General features: G+C 43.5%; 1 protein-coding gene and 1 long non-coding RNA gene across 2 annotated transcripts; one reads left to right on the top strand and one right to left on the bottom strand.

Moving 5' to 3' along the window:
* Positions 1-4,513: 4,513 nt before the first annotated feature.
* On the bottom strand, positions 4,514-8,221 carry LOC130372694 (uncharacterized). Its single transcript, XR_008893398.1, has 3 exons — positions 7,874-8,221; positions 6,063-6,162; positions 4,514-5,788 (listed from the first exon to the last, which is right to left on the bottom strand). It is a non-coding gene; the product is annotated as an uncharacterized LOC130372694 (long non-coding RNA).
* ppm1j (protein phosphatase, Mg2+/Mn2+ dependent, 1J) lies at positions 7,101-23,600 on the top strand. Its single transcript, XM_056578366.1, has 10 exons — positions 7,101-7,969; positions 12,042-12,156; positions 14,510-14,884; positions 16,003-16,115; positions 16,543-16,627; positions 17,889-18,007; positions 18,207-18,270; positions 18,507-18,614; positions 19,495-19,646; positions 21,186-23,600. Exons 1-10 carry the CDS (start codon positions 7,719-7,721, stop codon positions 21,331-21,333), a joined length of 1,530 nt encoding a protein of 509 aa, XP_056434341.1. The 5' UTR covers positions 7,101-7,718; the 3' UTR covers positions 21,334-23,600.
* The last annotated feature ends 58 nt before the right edge of the window (positions 23,601-23,658 follow it).

The following is a 23,658-nucleotide window of genomic DNA, read 5'->3' as shown; positions in this document are numbered from 1 at the left end:
ACCCTCCATCTGACCACAAAATCTTATCAAGTGATGAATCTGCTCACTTGGGCTATGTGTCTCCAGAAGTCATTCTTCCCTTGCCAAAAGCCACAGAGAGAAAGAACAGAATTGTAAAAAAAGAAAGAAAGTGAAAACTAGAATCATGACCGACACACCTGAGAAGATGGAGTTGGAGAAGGCTCACAAAGAAAAAGAAGATAAAAAGGCTGAACTGGAAAAGAAAAAGAATGAAAGAGAGAAGAAAAGGGCTATGAAAGCTGCAAATCAAAACAAAACCAAGAAGAAAACGACTGTGTACAGTAGCTCAGAAGAAAACTCCACCACCAATGATGAGGCAGAAGATGGCCTAGAGAAGACGCACAGCAGAGAAATGAAACAGGCTGAAAAGAAGAAAAGGAGTGGAAATAAGTAGGGGGGCCTGAAAGGGTCAAAACAAACCCAACCCAAAAAGAAAGTGCTCTCCAGTAGCTCAGAAGAGAGTGACTTTCCGATTCCACTTAGTGATGCCACTGATTATGAGAGTTCAGATGTCCAGAGTGACAAAGATGATGGTGACAATGATCTGTCTGCTGATGACTTTGTCATTGTGAAGTTTGCAGGTAGAAAATCCAAATCCTATAACTTTGTTGGATTAGTGCAAAGTTTCTGAAGCAAAGTTGTAAGAGATCTGTTGATGGAAAGCCCATCTTCACATTTTGAGAGAATGATGAGGAGCACATCCCTAGAGGTGATGTGCTCAAGAAACTACCAACAACACAAAAACTTGGTGGTACAGCAAGAAGGGAGCATATATTTACATTCCCCTGCAGCATTGACACGTGGGATGTTCAGTAGTAGGCCGAATCTGGGAAGGGATTCAAATGCAGATGATCAGGTGCTGATTTTGTTTTATGTTCTGAGTAGCCTATGTATTCATGTGGCGCTAGGCCTTGTTTAAACAAATTGGCCTTTGATGTCGTAAACTATCTTTATGTAAACCACCCACACCGCAAAACTTGGTGGTCCAGCCAGAAAGGAGCACCTTTCTGACTGGACCACCAGCCAGAAAGGTTCATATTTCCCTGCTGCATTGACAAGTAGGATGTTAAGTTGTAAGCCTAGCAGGCTGGATCTGTGAAGTGTCAGACTCAATTAGGTGTTCATGTGACGGAATAGGCCTTGTTATAGAAAAGTGGCCTTTGATGTTGTTTAAACTTTAAATAAAAGTTAAACAAGTCATTTGTATTGAATTTGTCTTGCTTTTACATAGCATTATCATTTGTGAGATTAAAATGATCTGTTTTACTTCAATTTTCAATGGCACAATTTACCCCAGCGTATTCTCTCTAATGGCACAACTTACCCCATACCAGGGGTAAGTTGTGCCACAAAACCACTTTTCTTTCTAAAGCTGTATTTCTCAAACAGTTTGTTTAAGATCCAAAGTAATTGTTTCCAGGGATGCACAACATCCTAAACTATATGTAGATATCTTAGTTGGAGGCATTACTGTTATCCCCTTAATTTAAGGGCACTTTAAGTAAAAATTGGCACTACTTACCCCACTCTCCCATATTAGCGGTCTGTGCTAACCTAACTGAGGAGGGGAATGCTGACCCGTGAATAGGATACTAGATGCTCAGTGACCCTTTTCTTTTGGCTCATGCAGATCTAAATAAATGTGAACAGCTATCCTCCATTGTGGTCCAGTCCTTCTTCTACACAGAGCAGACTAATTTATTTGTTACACTGTCATAATGGTGTCATGACAGCACGTCTATCCTTCATGATATCTTAATGGCAAATCAAAATGGTACCACTTTACTTGAGGGCTGCATCTATCTGACCAAGTGCTAGAATTGGTCTGTAACCTTGCACATCAAATTTAATAATCATTAAGTCAACATTTCATGAATACAAAAAGAGGTGCATTTTCTGTTTATATCAAGTTGTCATGACAGAGACATCCTCTGCTCATGCCATCCTGGTTACTGTAAAGTTTTCAATCTAAAGAGATCCCAAACAAATGTAATGTCAACTTGTCATGACCAAGACAACCCAAACAATGAATAAACTCATAACAAAACCGAATGACACTTAATGACAGTGTCATGTGTTCATGACAGAGTCATGTCATAGTTATGACAGTGACATTTCACTCTTATGTAGATACCTTTGAATAAAGTGTAACCCATCATTGTATAGAGATGATTAAGAAGATATGCATCTAATTTGTCTTCTTATTCATCTTATTACATTATATATTCCGTATCCAGGATTTACTGACTAACAATGTACTTTACTAACAGAGGCAGTACACACACACACACACACACACACACACACACACACACACACACACACACACACACACACACACACACACACACACACACACACACACACACACACACACACACACACACACACGCACACACAAACACTCAAAACAATTCAAATATTGGTAGTCTTGGGGTCTACAACTCTATGCCCCTTGCAGTCCCAGCTGACAAACAACTAGTGGGTCGTTCATCAGTCCATAGATTACATCGTTGATCAACTCCTGCTGGGTGCTGGGAGTACTTTATCTGGGGAGAGAAAATAAGTTAAAAAAATTCATCCTTCGCTGTGAAGAATGGAGGAGTTGCTTATCGTGTACTGCTGTCTCAAGGGAACAACAGTCAGCAGTCTGGACTGTGAACCACACTGACCATGAATATATATATATATATATATATTCCCTAGTTTTTCTCCTCTTTATTTATTCTTCGTGTGTACGTCTGAGAATTTGGCTCCATCTAATGGAAGACAACTTCCAAGCATGACAGCATCCACACTAATATTTTATGATACACAAATACACATTTTTATGGAAGGGCCAGTAAAGAAAAAGATATCCCCATGGTTAGTCATAATTATGAGCTAAATATTCGAAATTACACATTGAGATAAAGTTTAAGATAAAAAGTCGAAATTATGAGACGCGAGTTCTCCTATTCAGGTTGACACGCAAATGGATGGAGAGTATATTGAGGATAACTTTAAACGTTGCTCTACAACAGATGAAATACTTTACAACAGATGAAGTAACAACTTGAATTTAAAGGTCCCATGGCATGAACATCTCACTTAATGAGGTTTTCTCACATCAATATGAGTTCCCCTGGCCTGCCTATGGTCCCCCAGTAGCTAGAAATGGCGTTAGGTGTAAAGTACTAGCTATCGTGCTCTGCCTTTTAAAAAACAAAGCTCAGGCACCACCACCGCAGGGCGTTGGTGGTGCCGGTGCTGCCGGCTTCCCGCTTCCCGCTTCCGAGTCAGTGGTGCCTCAGTACCGGGCAGCGAGCTCCGGCGGGAAACAATCGCGGTCAACAATCGCGGGCAACAATCCCTTTGTCCTCCATGTCGTGGTACAGTCTACTTCAGATTGATGTGGAAGTTGAAGAACCAAAGACGTCGGAGAACCCGACGCAGTCGTTTGAGATTCATGATATCGTCTGGAGGCGCACACAGCTTTTGGCCATGATATTATATATTATATGATATAGATATCTATGTGTAATATCATAATATTGAGATACAGAACATATATGGCTCTTACATATTACAAAACACAGCCAAAAGCTGCGTGCGCCTCCGGATGATATTATGAATCCGAGCAATTGTGATACATCCACTGTAAACACTAGCGCATGGTACTGTGGCCGAAAGCTGCTCAGGGCCACACCCCCACCCTCCAGCTTGACCCTGCTCAAAAAATGGCACGTTTGTGGAAAGCTCATTGTGGGACTAGCTTGTAGTGGCTGAATTTCTTGAACGTCTTCAAATACTGTATTAAGGGCCCACTAACACCTATAAGCATCCATTAAGTATAGCCTGCCATGGGACCTTTAATAAAGAAGCACCTGTGGCGTGGAAAGACTTCGTGGCTGCGATCTGGTCAGTGTCATGGATACAGATGGATGCAACAAAAATGGATTTGTGACCAGAGAAGTAGTTTGAATATTGCTACAATCATTGGATGGTGAAACAATTTTTTTTGTTGATCTAAAAATAACAGTTGGGACAGTGAAGTTACCATCTGATGGTGGAAGGCCAGACACAAATCCACAGCAATGTGGGACTGAAGGAGTCCTCTGGGTGGATGTAAGGTGCACTAAACACTGCAGCCCCCTGTAACAGGTGGACACTGCAGCCCCCTGTAACAGGTGCACTAAACACTGCAGCCCCCTGTAACAGGTGGACTAAACACTGCAGCCCCCTGTAACAGGTGCACTAAACACTGCAGCCCCCTGTAACAGGTGGACTAAACACTGCAGCCCCCTGTAACAGGTGGACTAAACACTGCAGCCCCCTGTAACAGGTGGACTTATACTGCAGGCCCCTGTAACAGGTCGTTAACACTGCAGCCCCCAAAAGAGGTTCCCGGGCAGGCAGAACAGGGAGGAGCAGGGTGTAAGAGGATCGAGGAGAAGCCAGCTGAAGGCAAACATTGCCACTGTCACTGGGATGCTCATGGTGGTGGGTTAGATGGAGTCGGTTGTGCTGTGTGGGTTTGCGTAAATAATGGCGACTCTCTGGGATTGTGCAGTGTAAGGGGCACAAGAGTTGCAAACTGCTGAAGCTGGGCTCCAAGTCCTTATTCCCGTGCTGCTTGCTACATTGGTGCCTTCACCTTCACCACCAAGCAGCCAGAGATATACCACTAAATATAATATTAGTTCTACTTAAGCAAATTACATTTAGCATTTTGTATTAATAATATTGTGCCAACAGCCATCATACTACGACAAGACGTGAAATCCCGTCAGGATGGCCGATCGGTCTAAGGCGCTGTGTTCAGAAGTGAAATCCCAGACATTAAACAACCCATGGCTTGGGACAACTTGACTAAGGCAGTCACCACCAATGCTCAATATTTGTAAAAACTCTAACTGAATATGATTTGTCTCCTATGAAGAAGCTAATGAGGTTGTATTGACTTGGAACCACCACAGAGTCTGTCAAGTCCGCAGCTCACGATCAATTCATGGACGTTCTTCCATACCGCACGCAGTCCCTCACCTGTACAGAGGCATAGATTCTTTGCCCCATGTGGACCTTTTTGAAGTCTGCCTTGAAGAGTGTGTGTTCAAGGACGTCTATTTCTCCCACACATCTGTTTCCAAGACCCCTGTTGCCCTTGCCCTTGACTCCCACAGTGATGCCCTACTACCTTGGTGGATAACACCAAACACAACCCCAGCAGAGCTGGCTGTTCCTCTGGCCCCTTGAGGGCTCTGAGATCCTGCTTCAGGTAAGGGAAAACTGTGTTAAGGCGAGGCTACTCACACTTTGGTGTTTAATGTAGGCAAAGCTTAAACAAAACAAGATCGACACGGAAGTCCCCCCAAAGGCGGACCTGTGAGCCTGAAGCCCAGGATCTAGGCCAGCATGAGGGCAGAGCATGAGGGCCCAGGACGGAGGCACACACAGAGGCACACACACACAGCGAATTATAAAACTATTCTATCATAGTTATTATTCATAGTTTTTAAGAAGCTCAGTATGTCATCTTTGAAGTAAGTGTCTTAGCTTTTGTCAAATTATAAAAAAAAACACACGATAACCTGTTTAATTTTGTGAATTGTTTGTTACTGAATCTTAACGACAAGTATTTGGTTTACTCATGCAATTTTAATACCATTTCACCAAATACAGTTAGAAATAATTCAGAATTGTACCGTAGTTGTTTTCTCCCTTTAGCGTGGTTAACAGGGGACAGGACAGGCCTGAGTTCTGTTTCTCTTGTTCTGGATGGTAGATCCTTTGGTAAAGAGGAGAAGTATGTTTTTATGAATCCCATGAAAGTAAGAATGGTTGTGTTGGTGCCTTAGAATGAGCCCTTGCATAAGGAGCGGGCCCACCATGTTGCTACAATAAAATATTCGTCCTCTCAGGAGCCATTTGTCCAGAACAGAAATGGCTCTAGTCTAGAAACAACACACTTTTTATTTTGTATCCTAATTGCTACCTTATGTCAAAACTATAAACTGTATTTTTAGACAAAATAACTCAATACAAAATATAAATCAAGGAACCTCATTGCCTGACACTTGGCTACTCAGGAGTCAGGCGGTATTCAGTTGGTCGCTGTCTTCTGTCTTGTCTCCCTGAAGGTCAGGCCCCTGTGCTTGATCTCTGGGGAAAAGGGTAAGGAACACAAATGAACACATTGAATCATTTGGTTCAATGGTTCAAATAAATAACAATTCTGTGGCAAAAACTTTAAATAAATAAGCCCGGGCCGCGATAACGCAACTTGGCCAAGGCCCAGTGACTCACATGAGGTATCAAGTCTTTACCCGCTAGATGGCAGTGTTACTCTCTGTTTGTGTCAGGCCCTGGCACACCAGACAGTTTATCGGTTGTTTGAGAGTCTGGGGAGCTCGGTGACCTAGTCTGTCCGCCAAATGCACATGTTGAATCGGCCATGACCAAATCGGACCGACTGCCATTTCTGCGAGCGATCGGCAGTCGAAAAGCGTGTCAGGGTCATTATGGCCCTGACACACCAATTGGCTATAGCAGGTGTAGCTTGTACTGATGATGAAAAAGGATGATTATAAGAATACAATTTCTAACAACACAATTCCAAAAAGATAGCAACCTTTTCCTGTTTCAATATGCTCAACAATCTGCTAAATAAAAATAAAAATTGAACAATGATTCTGCAACACAATGTTTACGTTGAGGCACCTCTAGAATTTAATTTTCAAAGCAGAAACCAAATACATCCAATTAAAATGCGATGATGCCCATGATATTGTATGCATCTCTAATGCATACAGACAGTAATGTTTGATTTGGACATTGTAACCGCTTAGGTAGCCCTACATTGGAAGTCTCCAAAATATTATCCTGCAGCAATACAACCTTCATGTCTAAAACTGCAGGATATTCTAACAGTGCTCATTATGGGAGGAAATATCTGAGTAAAAAAAAAGGACTTTCGTTGCAATGTGTCAATTCATGTTCGCACAGCATTCTCTGGTGTGCTGAGAAATGGGTTAGGGTTATTTAGGGTTAACCACCGGGACGATCCAACGAACCCAGTGCGTTTTGCTGTGAGTCAGAGGTGGACTTGTTTAAAGCATTTTATAGACTGTTCTGTGCACTGTGACCACCATGTTTTATAAAGATCTGGGCTTATCAATTTCATTATTTATTGGACGTTTCATTTACATTGAGGGAATTTTGATGAAGCTTTAATCCAAAGCGATTTTAAAGGATTCATGCACAAATTCACAACGACGGCGGAGTCAACCACGCAGGGTGACAGGCAGCTTTTCGGCAGCAATTAGGGGGAGGCGTCGCGTCTTGCTCAGAGACTTCTCGACAGTCAGCTAGGTGGAACCGGGGATCGAACCATCAACGTTCCGGTTAAAATTCAACCCGCTCTTCCTCCTGATCTACTACCGCCCCTTTCAATGCTTGTCCGGACGTAAAGGGCATAAAATGCAGAAGTGAGTGAAGCCTTCTTCCCAGCAGAGCTGGGTCTTACGCTCCGACCGACACGCTGCAGGCTGCAGCTGGTCTTCTGAATGAGGAACACTGCGTCCATCACGCGTCACATGGGGCTCGGAGAACCGTTTCCTGAAATAATCGTCGACGTTGCATCTTCATTTTCTGTTCGGCCATCGTCACATTGATCCTCTTTAATTTGCTCACACGGTTCACCTATCATTCCAAACAAAATGATCAGCAAAGTTAAAAATGCGATGTCTACCCTGGTGGGAGGAATGATCCCTCACGGCCACCACCACCCCTCCGGTACCGGCCAGAACAGCGGCTCATCGGAGGGCTTACCCCCGCGGTTCCCTTACGGTCGACCGGACTTCTTGGACCTTACCCCGGAGCTGCTCCAGTACTCCACCGAGCACGCCTCGCGCCCGGTGCTGATGCTGAGGAGGGACAGCAGGCTGCCGTGGCGCACGGGATACGCAGAGTGAGTGATGAGCATTTTGTATATATTTCATTGCTGAGCGCAGAGGAACGTGTTTTTATTGGGTGCAAGTTCAGCAAAAGATACATGGAAATTGTCCGGCGTTGGAATTCCCCGTCTTGAAACCATCATCACATGTTTAGTGTGACCGCAGCCTCAGCAGTTCCTCACTGCAGCAGCCCAGGTGATGGCGAGTCTGGCCCTCTTCTAGTGCATAGAATGCCTTCACAGCCATCCCCCAAGTCGGTGGCGGTGTACGTGTGGCTGCCTTGTGATTATGCTCCACGGTATATGTTTAAGTATCTCCACACGTGACGGAATGATACTGATCCAGTGATCCAGATATTAATGTCCTACTTCCTGAAACATATTTCTGCAATGCCTCTATATGCCTACATTTCCTGGTATTGAGTATTCTGTCAATATACCAAAATAACCAAGGGATTTAAAATCCCGATTCTGTCCTTACTTGTATTATTTAGCAGCTGCAGACTATCTATTACTTTTACAACATAGGCAGTATGAGCAACACAATAACTCCACAATAACATGACAATATGTCCCTTTTAATTTAGCAAACTGCATAAGAAAGCTCCATGCATTAAAGATGCTAAATGATATTCTATGCTATAATCCTGCGTCTGTATGCTTATTAGGGTGAAAGCAACACAGTCCAACAAGGTAGAGCAATAGATTGAATGGACCCGAATGTGCAGCTCTGTTAATTCCACATTGAACAGAGGTTGGTGTTTTTTATCAAGCTACAATAAGACCGAGCTAGTCCTGTTTAATCTCCACGGCCCACGGCCCACGGCCCCTGGACCAAGCCCTGAAGCAGGAGCAACAAAAGGCAGAATAACTCTTCCCCGTGACGGGGGTTCCAGGGCCTCTATCAAGGGGAGGTTTTCAGGAGATATCGAGAGGGATGGTGGATTGAAATGAGGATGCGTGAACATTCAGTTTATCGGTAGGAGATGATTAGCAGATGCTTAACAGATCTTCAGAAATGTATATATTTGTCTGGGATTATAGCTTTTTAGGAATAAAGGTAAATGTCTCAAAGCAAGCAAATTTAAGGCTTTGGGCCATGATACCTGTGGTCCAATGAACATATGCTGGACTTAGTCATTTATTGATCAATAACAAAGAAAAACAACACTTGATGCACCCCTAGAGATGTGATATTCCACTTTATTGTTTCTAAAGGCCTGTTCTGTGCCGGAACATGCCTATACCTCTCCTTCTCCTCTGCCGTGTATGTCTTGGCTATACTAGGTAGGCACCATGATGGCCTGACACCAGTCGGTGGAAGCTGTCCAGCTGGAGTCTGTTGGCCTGGCTCCACATACTCTTGGCCAGGGATACACTCTATCCCTCATTCCCTAGCAGCAGCAAGCACTTCCTTGTACCGTTTTACAGCGTTTTAGCTATATCTATGTTCCAACCCTTCCGTTCAACCCTAATTTTCATGTCCCTTTGCACATGCAATTACATTTTTGTCTTGATAATTGTAACCAATATACAAGGGAGGCAGGCCCATCTCCTGAAATATATGTTCCTCCAAATTTCAACCAAAGTTCAACCATGCAGCACACTGAAGATGGACACATCAGTACATCTGACAACATGTGATTCATACCAGTTTTAAAGTGAGTTCCAGGTTAGTCCCACTGAGCTTCACCCCCTCTTTCTTTGAAACCCCAGATACCTTTGGAGGTGGAAACAAGAGGGAAACAAGTCCCGAGTTTGCTCCTATTCGATTTTTTGTGTGTCAATGAATTTACCCTCTCTAACATAATAAGGCAGAGTTTACAAAAGTCTGCCATTTTGTCAATGCGCTGTAGTAAAACGATGAAAAAGACAATGCTCCCATCGATATTAGAATGCAGCTGCACAGCATTATGTCAGCTTTCATATTTGAGTGTGCTTACGGTAAGTGGCCCTTAGGCTTTTAAGAAATAGTAACCTCCTTTATTTAGGGCTTTAAAGCACATATGACGAGAGACGGGTCTGACACGCCAAAATATTTCCCAGACCTCACTTTGTATTTAAGGTCCTTCGGGTGCGCGGACATTGGGTGATTGTTGTCTCACTGATGCTGCAGTGGTGGATGAAGGGCACTTTAATCATGTCAGGATTCTATAATATGTAATTTGACCAAATAAAAAGCCCTTGTGTTTGCCATGATGCAGCGTATGAAGGTTTATGCGTAAGGCCTGTCAGTATTTTTTCCATCTGCAGTCCTCCACTTGATTTGTTAGTTATCTATTTATTTACCTAGCAGCAACCTGGAAATTGATGTTCCTTTTTCAGATTCAATTTGATAAACTATCCATTCCATTAATGCAGTTTCACATTAATTGGCTGCAATGGAAGGTGCTAAACCTCCACATATGGGTCAAAACGACTCATGAACTTCATGAATCAATTTCAAGCTACAAACTACAACCAAGTAGCATGCTGATACATTAGCAATGGCTTGCATGTAGGGCATCTCTTTTCTAAATAGAATTTTGACTTAATAATTATCTCCAAGTTTGCCATGCATCGTAAAAAAAAAAAGATTGGTTACAGTATGTACTCAATGTTAGAAAATCATAAGAATTCAAGTGAATTTTATGTGTCAATTCAAAGGATTTCATTGCACCAATTTCGTAACTACACATCTTTCTTACACATATAGATTTGTCATAATTCATCCCTAAAGGTTTGGGCTGTTTTTATTAGGGCTATTTTCTGAAACTGTCAATGCCACTCTTGAGGCATAGTACACTAAACACATATGACTAGTGGTGGAATCTAATCAGCATTTTTTGTCGTATGTTCCTTCCTGAATGAATCCCAAAATAAGTCACATTCAAGTAAGGGCTAAACTGCTGCTAAAGGAATCCCCTTCTGCCTCACGCCCAGCATTACTCTCATTATAGGTCATGTGACTTACGCACTATGCCAGCAGTCACAGCAGGGCTTGAACCAGCTGTTACTCATTAAAAAAAAGTTACTTGGTTGCATTGTAATAATAGTTTGGATGCACGCACCCTTACAGTTTCGTTGGTTGCTACGTCAACTTCTAGCATACAAGATGCACTGGTGTACATTTCTGCAGATCGTGTGTGTGTGTGTGTGTGTGTGTGTGTGTGTGTGTGTGTGTGTGTGTGTGTGTGTGTGTGTGGATTTAAGTACAAGTTGCCTTTAGGACAAACAACAAGTCCTAGGCTAGGAAGAGCCAAATAATTAGTCTACATTTTGCCTATCCCATTGTCATTTCAAAGTTGAAAACCTCCTGCTTCTCTTAGCCTGGGTCTTTTAAGCCCTATGATACTTAGCATGGTTCAGGACACAGTCATTGTGCAAGGGGTGCTTCATATCAGGATGTGGAAATATGCTTTGTTTCCTTTTTGAAACTTTCCACTTGATGTAAGTCGAAAGCATTATTTACTAGAGTTGGCCAAGGTGCCGTTCAGTAAAATAATCACAAAATGCATATAACACAAACATCTGCAGTGTAGAATTCAGTTCACTATTAAATCATAACATCAGAATCATACCTTTACCACCCAGGTATAATTACGTTAACCTAATACGTGAATTCCACCATTTGGGCGAGGTTACCTTTGAAAGAGGAATTGGAAGAGTGGCTTCCTGCCAGGTCTAGATTTGCAACACTGGAGATCAGCGTTTTGGTATTAGAGTGAATACCGCGCCATCAGCAGAGCACCTAGAGCGATGCATTACTGTACGGCCATTATCTTCCATGGGCCGTGGCTCATAACAAAAACCACTGCATCTCTTCAATCAATTCCCTAATGTTGTATGACTGCTTCCTGCCCGCGCTTTCACCCTTTGTCTTGAGCCGTCTGCGGATAGCCTGCCTGTCTCTCCTGCAGTCTAGCTCTCTCTAGCTCCCTCCATCTTTCTTATTTCTCTCTATTACCCTCTTCTTCTCCCTTTCTTCATTTTGTTGTATTGGTTCCACAGAATGAAGTAAGCGGAGTGCGGTGTGAACAAACAAGGTTCACAGTCTAACTCCCTTCTGCCCTCTCCTCCCCCCCTCCATTCTCTACTTGTGCTCCAGGGTGATCAATGCGGGCAAGAGCATGCTGAACGAGGACCAGGCCTCCTGCGAGAAGCTGTTCGTCAAGAAGCCGTCGGGGAAGCACCGCAGCTCCCCTCTCCAGGAGGACACCGGGGTGAGGGCCCAATGGGGGGGCCGACACACCTCCTGTGGTTCCCCTTGCCTCAGAGAGCCGTGGGCAGGGCCTCAGTGTAAAGTAGGAGCCACCGGGCTCAGCTGTTTGTTTATAGAGCACTGCTTCATATGCAACATCAGCTCCCCGTTTCTGTGAAAGAAATTTGTAGAGAGTTTTGACCATGAATAGGAAGCAGTACTCCCTTATATTAGGAAAGAGTGAATGAACCCTTTAAGAGGCTGATGGTATTTAGTTATTAACCTAGCTATAGTGTGGTCAGTAAAAGCAAAAGAGAAAAACATTCAATGTGGAAGCGTGTGTGATCTAGCACTTTGGGCAGCTAACACTCTACTGCTCATGGTTAATGTTAGGCATCCAGTAATCTCAAAAATCAGACTCAAGATTATTCATCTTAAATCTTAACTAGCAGACGATCTCATATGAGAGGTGAACAAGCCTGTTTTTTTCTTTGCTTCATATTTATTTCAACCAATCATTACCAATATTCACTAGTTTACTTTAAAAATCGTAAATACTATTCTAAAAACATTCATCCACTCGTGGTTGAATATTTCAGTAGCAAAACAGGAAGCAAGACATAACCCTGCACCTTTTAGTGTTTGGTTTCTTTCCAGGGCTCTGCTCTCTGTTCTGCGTTGCAGTATAGGACCTTGAGATAAGGCATACAGCAGATAACCACGCTTAGGAGGAGATAAGGCCCTAAGCATAAGGTACCATGCCAATTACTATCAATCTTAGAATGGACATTGTTTGTTTACATGAACCTGGACCATGTGTTTTATTTTCACCGCGTGCCACAAATCTGATGTAAGATTAATAATCTATCTGATAGAAGTCCAACTCTCTTTATTTGGTTCACTTTCTTTCACTTCACATTAGTTTAGATCAGTCATGTTGCTGGAGGCAGAGATTTGTAAGTGCAGAGTTGGCTTACAGTAAACACAAACTCAGACAGAATTATCACACGTTTCCCAGTAGGAAGGCAAGCTAAAACCTCCTATCTGGACCCAGAACCTCTACAAATCAACGCAGTGTAGATTGGCCACTGTATAAATACATGTTATTTAAATCCCTTTCTGGAAGCCTAAGCCACTCTTGAATGGGTTACAGCGTAGCGTCCCTTATGGTAAAGCCGGAAACCTCTTTGTGTTTTTCGTTTTAAGGCCCATGCCATCTCCCCCCAGATTTTCTCCTTCTCCAACTCGGTTGGAGAGCCGGGTGCCCCGAACAGGCGCTACGGAATTTGTTGAAGTTTCGATTTTTACCTGATTTATACCATCAGGGTTAGGGAACAACATTCGATTATTTGCCCAGTATAAATTGAAATTCCAGCTATCAAATTTGTCATGTATTATTGTTTGTTAATCATCCACAAAAATACATTATTGTCTAGCCTGTACTATGTCCCTACGGCTGAGACCCAAGTCAAGGATAACAATGATGAATCGTTCGTACCTCATGTAATTTAGTATTCCCTCTGAGTTTCCCCAACGTGGAAAGTGGAAAGCTCCAGGATTCCCTGAACTGCATCCTTCTTCCTGACATGAGGATGTCTTCATTGGGACTGTGATTGATTTGACTTCTTTCGTCCACTTTGGCCTTTTTATCGTCTGAGGATTGAAAGCAGCTCTCATCAACATCCATAAATAAGACAATCCTGATCAATATCAGGATTGTCTTTTGAGCAACTACAATCCCCCACACACGTATACACTCAATCTGCGTCTACTTGCCCTTAAACTAATAACATAGGCAGTTTTACATACAACGCACGCACACACGCGTGCACACAGATTTCCTGTGTAAATCACTTGATCTAAGGCCAGCTTGTAGCTTAAACAAGTTTGGTGAGGCGCTTTTATTTGTTGCATTGCGTAACCTCGTTTTGGATAAGTCGAGTTGGACATCTCACTGCCCTGGGTTATGTAAACCTTATTAACAGTGCAGGTATCCACAAGAATTACATTTTGTTAATTGCTTCAATAACATTTGCCCTGTTTATAAACATGAATAAGTTAATTATGCCGGGAAATATTGAATACCACTATAACTTAGAACTAGAACTGTATTTAATATTAATAATATATTTTAAACTAATCTTTGTTTAACCAGGTTGGTCTCATTGAGATCATTTATGTTTTGCGCAAGGGAGACCTAGAGATGACTTGGACACTGGAAGATCGGAAATAGTTTCAGACCATTCCGATGATACTATTGATGGCAGGGAAGCTGTGATAACAAATATATATGACACCTATGCAGCACTATATGCATGTGCATTCATCCTGCGTCATAACCTTCTTAACCATGGACCACGTCTCCCCGGCCCCAGGACGCCACGGGCATCCCGCTCCACTTCTGGGGCGTGTACGACGGCCACGCCGGCTCGGGCGCCGCCATCGCCGCCTCCAAGCTACTGCACCGGCTGATCCGAGACCGCCTGGGCGAGGTGGCCCACCTGCTGGAGAACCCGGCCAGCCCTCCGCCCATCTGCCTGGCCAAGAACGGCAGCCCCTACCAGGCCACGGAGAGCAAGAAGGGCGCCGCCGCCGCTGCCGCCGCCGCCGCAGCCCAGCAGCAGGGGGAAGGCGCGGCAGCAGAGGAGCCCGACGCCATCAGCGACCCCACCATCCGCTACCACATGGAGAAGGTGGTGAGCATGGAGAGCCTGGTCATGGGCGTGCTGGAGAACGCCTTCCGACAGATGGTGAGTAAGAGCAGACGTACGTACGTCCCAAGCCAACCTCACTCTCTCACCCTAACACTGTGTGGGTGGAAGCAGCCATGCAGCCACTGTGGTCCATGCAGGCTTCCAGCAAACATGACAGAACAAGGCCTGCTGTTGCTTTGGTACTCACAATACTTACTTTTTGAAGTTCTGAACATACTAGGAGCTTTCTACGTTCAGCCAGTGTGAAGCAGGTGTGACTATGTACATAGTGGGCGTTTGTGTGCAAAATGTGTACTTTAAAGTCTGGTCAGGTAAAAAACAATGACGTCATGCCCATGCCCTGTCCTTTAATGACCCAAGTGCACACAGGCATGCACTGCACGCACGCACGCACGCACGCACGCACACACACAGGGTCAAAGCTTCATAGGTTGATTGAATCTGTTCCTATGAGGTCTGGAGTTGCACAGCGCCCAAAACACATCTGGTAGCGCACTGCGGAAAGATTAACCAAGTTGACCTTTGACCTGCTGCTGACTGTCAAAGCAATTATAGTGTGATGCCAGTGGAGAGGAGTGATTTGTTAGGATAAGAGGAAATGACTCTCCCTACCAGCAGGTGGCGCTAGTCTGTATTCTTCATTCAAAATGGGATACCAGAACTAGGACTGCAGAGATATACAAACGTGAAACAAAGCAGCCTACCATTTCACACCACTTTCGATCATATCATATCGACAATATGTGAAAATGATTAGATAAGAGGAAGTGTAAAATGTGACTATAGTGTTGCGTGTGCCCTCTTGATGAGGTCATTTCTGCTTTGATAACTTCCACTTCTCTTCTTGTTGGCTGATTCACTTAAGATGAAACTCAGAACTAGGGGACACACCTCAGAACTAGGGGACACACCTCAGAACTAGGGGACACACCTCAGGACTAGGGGACACACCTCAGGACTAGGGGACACACCTCAGGACTAGGGGACACACCTCAGGACTAGGGGACACACCTCAGGACTAGGGCTGCTCGATTATGGGAAAATCATAATCATGAATATTCAAACTATTATTTTTGAGTTTGAAAACATGATATTTATTCAGCAGCAAGCGGCTGCATGCTTCTCTTTTGATTCTCTTTTTCTCTTGGTTCCAGGATGAGCTTATTGAAAAGGAGAAGGCATCCTACACAATCTCTGGTGGATGTTGTGCCTTAGCTGCTGTCCAAATGTTGGGGAAACTTTATGTGGCAAATGCTGGAGATAGCAGGTAAGGCAACAGGAAGTTCTCCTCGCGATGTTGCTCTGATTGCAAATGTTGATGCATAAAATAAGGTTTAGCATAAAACATTATTGCTTTAAGGTTCATGCTATATATTCATCCCTTTATTAGCTTCTCTCGTATTTCTCTTGTGACGTAGTGTTCTGAAAACATAAAAATAAAAATGTTCATAACATTGCCAACCCAACGTGATGATGTCAGATGACAGTATCTGGCGCCATCTGGGATCTGTTTAGTGCACTGCAGTGTCCATGAAATGTTTTGAACGTCCTTGTTTGGCGATTGTAATACCCACTGGCTGTCGTCCTCCTGTCTATGTGACCCCACTGTTGTGCTCTGTCTGTCTTGTCTTTCTTTCTCTATTGGTCTACCTCTCTTTCTCTTCGTCTGTCTCTGTTTCTCTCTCATATTCCAGGGCCATAATTATACGAAACGATGAGGTTATTCCAATGTCTAATGAATTCACTCCTGAATCAGAGAGGCAGCGGCTACAGTATCTGGTATTATCTTAAACATTCTATGTTGAACATCTGCACTGTCCTATATTTAAAAGAAAGGATAATTTTTTTCCGGTTGCAAGAAAATTATATTTAGTTCCATTTCATGCTATTACGTTTTCCCCTTGTTACATGTAAAATGCATGACCACCTTTTAGGGGAAGCATTCATCTTTTTTTTTTATGTTGTTTGATGAACATATTCTGAATATAAAGGCATGTGCTTAAGTGTTAAGACCACCTGAAAGGGGGTATCTTCCATAATATAAGGTATTTTTTAGTACAATATGCTAATGAACAAGGGATGTGGTTGAATCTTTCATAATTTGATTGGTGACAGAAATGTTACGCCCCTCTGCTTGCAAGCCGATCAAAACAACTTTCTGTTTTAGAGGAGATTTAGGTCATTGGAGTTTAACATTAAATAGGTAAAAAAAATGCTCATTCTGTGTATTTATTTGAGATCCATGTCATCCATCTTTATCCTTCCAATCCTTTAGAATTCTCGTAAGGAAAACATTGAACCACTTCCAATAAATGCTAGTGGGATGTGCAGTTATGTAAACTCTCTTTCTGAGTCATAGAGGGGTGGAGAGGGTTAAAGTACTGCAGCCCAAACAGTGGAGTGGATATGCCAGAGGAGTTTTGTAACTAGATATGCAATTGGATATAGTTTCTACATTCTCTCTCTTGGTTTGAAGTATTACTGTTGATGTTGTCCAATAGAGGACTTTTAAGGAGCTGAGGTTTGCAAACATTGTCTGGAATGTTTTGAGCTTGATTTTGAATTCCTTAATTTGGTGATGATCCGGCAGTTATTTTATTTTTAGCTTTAACATACTCAAACAAACAAATACCATTTATTAACTCGTAATTTCAATATTCATTGAGGTATTTATTTTATTTGTTTCTATTTAGTTTGGGTTGATTTGTTGTTCCACATCCACCATTGGTTAATGCCCTCTGTGTTCCACCTGCTTTAACAATTCATTCATTACTACCGATAAACACAATTGGTTCTGTCATCTTTTGCCAATGCTGTGCCTCACCAGAACATTCCACATTGTTCTGGGATGACAAGAAGGAATCCCCTATACCCACTTCTGCAACTACAAGCAAACATTTTAGTTTGTTTCTTGTAAATATATTTTTGAATTAGAATGGATAAGAGGAAGAAGAGGAGAATGACTCCCATTTTTTGTGTGTGGTTTTGTTGTTAGAATGTCATTCTGAGTAATGCATATTTCTGTTCTTGGTCCCTCTAGGGCTTCTTGAGGCCAGAGCTGCTGGGGAATGAGTTCACTCACATGGAGTTCCCTCGCAGGATCCAACACAGTGAGCTAGGCAAGAAGATGCTCTTCAGAGACCACACCATGACGGGCTGGTAATGACCTGCTCCAAACCATCACTCCTCTACATTATTTCCTGGGAAGGAGAACATGATGTGCATGGTTGACTTTTCAAGCCCCTCGGGACTGTAAAGAATGATACTGGCTCGACCAATGGTCGTGAATGTACCCAAAATGCAGCTGGATTTTTACAGTGCTTTAATCCCAAAAATTTGTTTGGTGTCTGGGTTCTAGGGCTTATAGGACTATTGTTGAAGACGATCTGAAATTCCCCCTGATCTACGGAGAGGGCAAAAAGGTAAAAGGAAATTGTATTAAAGTCTTCAAATGGGTTTTCATGTCTCACTGGTTATGATAATTATTACTTAAATTCACTCTCTCCTAGCATAAAAACATCACGATGTTGCTGAAATGTCTTTTTTCTTACTGACTGTCTGTCTTTCCACGTGGTAACCATATTTATTTTGTGCATGCAGCCTTGATTGCTTGTGAGCTTACAAAGGGGTTTTGCCCGCCTCTGACTCTCTACGGTAGGCCCGCGTCATGGCGACTATTGGAGTGACTCGCGGCCTGGGGGACCACGACCTCAAGGTGTACAACTCCAACATCCACATCAAGCCATTCCTCTCATGCTGTCCGGAGGTGAGGGCCACACATCTTTTATGGCCAACGATGGTAACCAATCACCGATATACAATGAAAATCATTTTGTATATCGGTCCAATGGCAGGCTACATTTGTTTGATTGAAACAGAAATATCTGTATTATTGCAATAATTGTATTATTTTATAACGTTCTGCTTTTTATAGTGATGCTATAGTGTTACTGTAGTTAGACCATAGTTGGATATTAGAAAATAAATTGTTATTATAAAAAAGTAGGGGGTGGAAAATAATCGATTTGTCTCGATGCAGATAAGTTAATCGTAATTTTAATTGGAAAAATTATAATTTATAATTTTCTTTTTTTTTTAATTTGTTTTATTACATTTGTCCGTCTGCTGTGACATTATGTTCGACCAGAGACGGATCATTTTAGTCATTTTCAAATTATGCAACATTTTTGGATCAAGTCGTTTTAGAATAAAATCATTGACCTCTGAATCTGAATCAAATCGAATCGTGAGGTGCCAAGAGATTTCCAGTCCTAGAAAAAAAGTGTTAAAAGTCAATACTTGGGAATGCTATTAGTTATATTATATTTGACTACTACTACTACTACTACCAGCTGACATTAAAGGTTGAGAGAAAACAAGCATTGGTGCAATCATAAGCACAATAATGTTTCTGAGCACGCCTGTTGATATGTAATGAATATAGTTCCGGCCCTCTGCTGCCCCCTGCTGTAGGCTCTGGTCTCCTTCACCCTTCAGTCTCCATCTGATCCAACATCTCCTGGATAAACATTGTCGGCTTTAGTGCACCGATATCACAAATGACACAAAAATAAGAAGCATTTACAATGTCAACCTCTAACAATAATGGTGGAATCTGTGTTTCTCTGACTGCATTGCATTTCCAGGTGAAGGTGTACGATCTGTCTGAGAATAAGCACGGCCCAGATGATGTCCTGGTCATGGGTACAGACGGACTGTGGGATGTGACCACCGACCAGGAAGTGGCGGATGCTGTATCCACCTTTCTGTCTGGCTGTGACCCCTCCGATCCCATGAGGTACAGGTCATCATCTCTGCAATGGTCCTCCTGGTTAGGATACTGGTAGTCTCGCAAAGCCAGACCAAACTACAGCAAGTAGAATGGTCTGGAACCACGCTACGTCGAGCCGTCTATCCGTGGGGAAACTGGGCGGGCCTGTTTTTATTTCTTTAAACCACTCACAATCGTCTAGGGCGGGGCTAAGCCCGGGAAGCAGCAGCGGTGTCCATACAAAATAGTGCCGGTTGGAAATGCCAGCAACCGGAAAGGGAGGAGTTGCGGTGAAATCCGACGCTAGGCAATAGACGCTGTCCACTTCCGTTCAGCCAGACTAGGATACTGGTCTTCACTTGTGTTATGTCCACTAGGGGGCACCCTTTAGCAATAGTTTACAGTTTCCATGGGACCTGATTCAGAAAACTGGGTTTCCAAGATGGGGCTAATTCCACAGAAAGAATTTGGAGAATTCCTGAGTTTCCTGGAACATAGCAGGTCATGTTTGGGTCAACTCCCTCCCCGCATGCAGGCTGCAGCAGGGACTTCTCTTTAGAAAGGTTACGAGACAGTTTATATCAGTTTGAGCATTAAAGCTGCTGTTGGTGATAGTCCATAGTTGTAAGGAGAGATAACAGAAAAGAGCAGAAGAGTCTGATTTTGAAACAACCAAAAAAAAGTCCACTCCCTCAGCTCCACCCTTGAGTGTTGCACCTCACGCACCCGTGATTTACAGGCAAGATGTACACCCTGATTGGTCTGGAGATATTACGGCACCATGCAGACGAACACATTATATCATTTTAGTGTGTTGCATATCGATTGTAATACGCAACACGCCATTCTCACACAACTTTGGTCAAATTCCAGTTGACTTACGTTTCCCATCTGTACTAATCTATATTATACAACTGAATCCAACGATCTGATTGGTTTCTAACTGTTGTATAATGAGTGTATACATAACTGCTATGACGCCCAATCATTTTGTGAAAGTATCACTCCGCGCCTTGAAGTGGAAAGTGTCAAAGAATACAACCGTATTTTTACTAGTGTGTGTGTGTGGAGTCATTTTGCCATAATTTTAACAGTTGTATAAAAGCAATAGCACAGTTCACTGAAGCCTAAAATCTGCGAGTGAACTGCTCCATAGGATAAATTGCCGGCAAACCGCTCTATCGGAGCCTTCTCTCTGAGGGACGCTAAAGTGTGTTGCATAGCGACCGTCGATTCATAGCGGCAGCCAGGAGGGACTACTTTTTGGTAGTCTTTAATAAAACGGCTACTTTGACTTTCTTGGTTTCTTTTTAAATGTAGTGTGTCTATGACTTTCGTTTCGCCATAACAGTAACCGTTGTATAAAAGCAATAGATCACTTCAGTCAGTGGCATGTGCTCATTATACCACTGTGAAGGGGGTCGCCGGCCCTCCGCTGCGCGTCGGGGCCAGTGGTATAATGAGCACATACCACAGCCTGGCGTGATCTATTGCTTAAATATAAGGGTAATATAAAGGTTTCTAAAGGTTCTACCTGTGTTGGTTAACCCCCCCCCCCCCTCACAGGTATACGCTGGCCGCCCAGGACCTGCTGATGAGGTCACGAGGCGTGCTGAAGGAGCGCGGCTGGCGGTTACCCAGTGATAGGTTGGGCTCCGGCGATGACATCACTGTGTTTGTGATCCCGCTGGCGGGCCATGAGGGAGAGACATGAGTCCCCCCCGCCTGACCCCCTGGACTCTCCCCGCTCCGTCCCCCCGTCCCCAATGGTCCCTGACGTCAAAACTATTCAGAGGAAAGGAGCAAGGAAGAAGAGCTCAAAATAACTGTTCTCCTTTATGGAGAGGATGAGTAGGTCTGTGAAGATTCCTAGACACCAACCACTGGATCAGGACCTCAACCACTGGACCAGGACCCCAACCACTGGATCAGGACCCCAACAACTGGACCAGGACCCTAGACTAACCACTGGACCAGGACCCACACCACTGGATCAGGACCCCAACAACTGGACCAGGACCCTAGACTAACCACTGGACCAGGACCCACACCACTGGATCAGGACCCCAACAACTGGACCAGGACCCTAGACTAACCACTGGACCAGGACCCCAACCACTGGACCAGGACCCCAACCACTGGACCAGGACCCCAACCACTGGACCAGGACCCTAGACTAACCACTGGACCAGGACCCACACCACTGGATCAGGACCCCAACAACTGGACCAGGACCCTAGACTAACCACTGGACCAGGACCCACACCACTGGATCAGGACCCCAACAACTGGACCAGGACCCTAGACTAACCACTGGACCAGGACCCCAACCCCTGGACCAGGACCCCAACCACTGGATCAGGACCCCAACCCCTGGATCAGGACCCCAACCACTGGATCAGGACCCCAACCACTGGACCAGGACCCAAACCACTGGACCAGGACCCCAACCACTGGACCAGGACCCCAACCACTGGACCAGGACCCTAGTCTAACCACTGGATCAGGACCCTAGACTAACCACTGGACCAGGACCCCAACCACTGGATCAGGACCCAACCACTGGACCAAGACCCCAACCACTGGATCGGGACCCCAACCATTGGACCAGGACCCTAGACCAACCACTGGACCAGGACCCCAACCACTGGACCAGGACCCTAGACCAACCACCGGACCATGATCCAGGACCAGGACCCTGTACAGAACCCCCATGTAGTCTCATTTCCCCACATGTGACTCAAAACTAAAAAAACAATGAGAACCCTTAAATGCCGATGAATGTTACACTCCCTCTTTAAAGCCCGCTTAATGTGACCGTTGCCAATGAGAATTAAATCCAAATATATTTTTATTTGTTATTTTGGAACCCAAACTTCAAAGCAATCCCAGCTGAATGTCAGTCTCTTCCAAAAGAAAACTACCAAACGTTTGCGTGGGAATATTGGTGTATCGGGACAGCAATAGTGTGAAGAAAAGGCCCTGTGAGACCTCAGTTCCTGTACATTGGATACAACTCTGGAGTTTAGCTCAAGAGGAACAATGAGGCTGTGACTAGTGCGTTACAGTTTCAGTCAGTAACTCAGTAGGCTCCCTCCAGGCCCAGATGGATGATGGGAGCTGTGGGCCTGAAGCACTTTAAGACTGTCCTACATGATCAATTGGTTCATCTTTTGGTAACTGAGATTTACAATTTTGGTGTTGAATGTAATAATGATCCAGTTTTGTGACTTTATGACCGTTCCTGCACTGGTAAATTTAGGACTTTATGACCATTCCCGCACAGGTAAATGAAGGCGTTTGGATCTTCATAAATGGCAGGATGTGAACATTGCTTTAGTTTGGCTTTTCTTTTTTCTGGCCTGAAAACGTCCCAAAAACGGTTGGTAGGCCTATTTTTTAGAAGTGATGTTTGTCACAGATATGCCTTATTATGATTAAGAAATTAAGGATATGTTTCTGCTGAGTTTCAAATGCACTTACGTTTTTAGAAGATACAATTAAACTGTATGCCCTTAAATGTATACCTCTTAATTTTTAACAATTATTTTGTCTTGCCATCATTTCTTTTATAACATTTGTTTTATGTGTTTCAATACTTGAAAACACATATTTTTTCCCCAATTAATTGTTTGGACAAAAATTGAAGAGTATGAGCAAAGCGGTACAAGGAGAATGCGTACCAATTTGTAAATAAATACGATTTTTTTTCCCCCCCATTTATATATTTTTCATTACACAACAACTTAACAAATGTACAATGAGTACCCGGACGCATTGCTTATATTATTTCCCTAGTTAACAAAATAAACCACATTCAACAAATAAATGAACTTATATTTGATTCCATTAATAATATTGTTGCTATTTGAAGACATGAATACAACGATAATGCATTTTTATAACTAACATGGCAAAGTGAATACCAAATTGTTTGGCTGTTTTCTGTCTGCAGCAGGGTGCGACACACCACCATGAATAGGTATGATGTCATCTTGGAATGGGAGAGGAGGGGCGGTAAAGGCAGCTCTCAGGGGGA

Source organism: Gadus chalcogrammus, chromosome 1, assembly GCF_026213295.1.
Source record: "Gadus chalcogrammus isolate NIFS_2021 chromosome 1, NIFS_Gcha_1.0, whole genome shotgun sequence".
In the NCBI taxonomy this organism is placed as follows: Eukaryota; Metazoa; Chordata; class Actinopteri; order Gadiformes; family Gadidae; genus Gadus; species Gadus chalcogrammus.
This window is presented reverse-complemented; position numbering and strand designations above follow the sequence as displayed.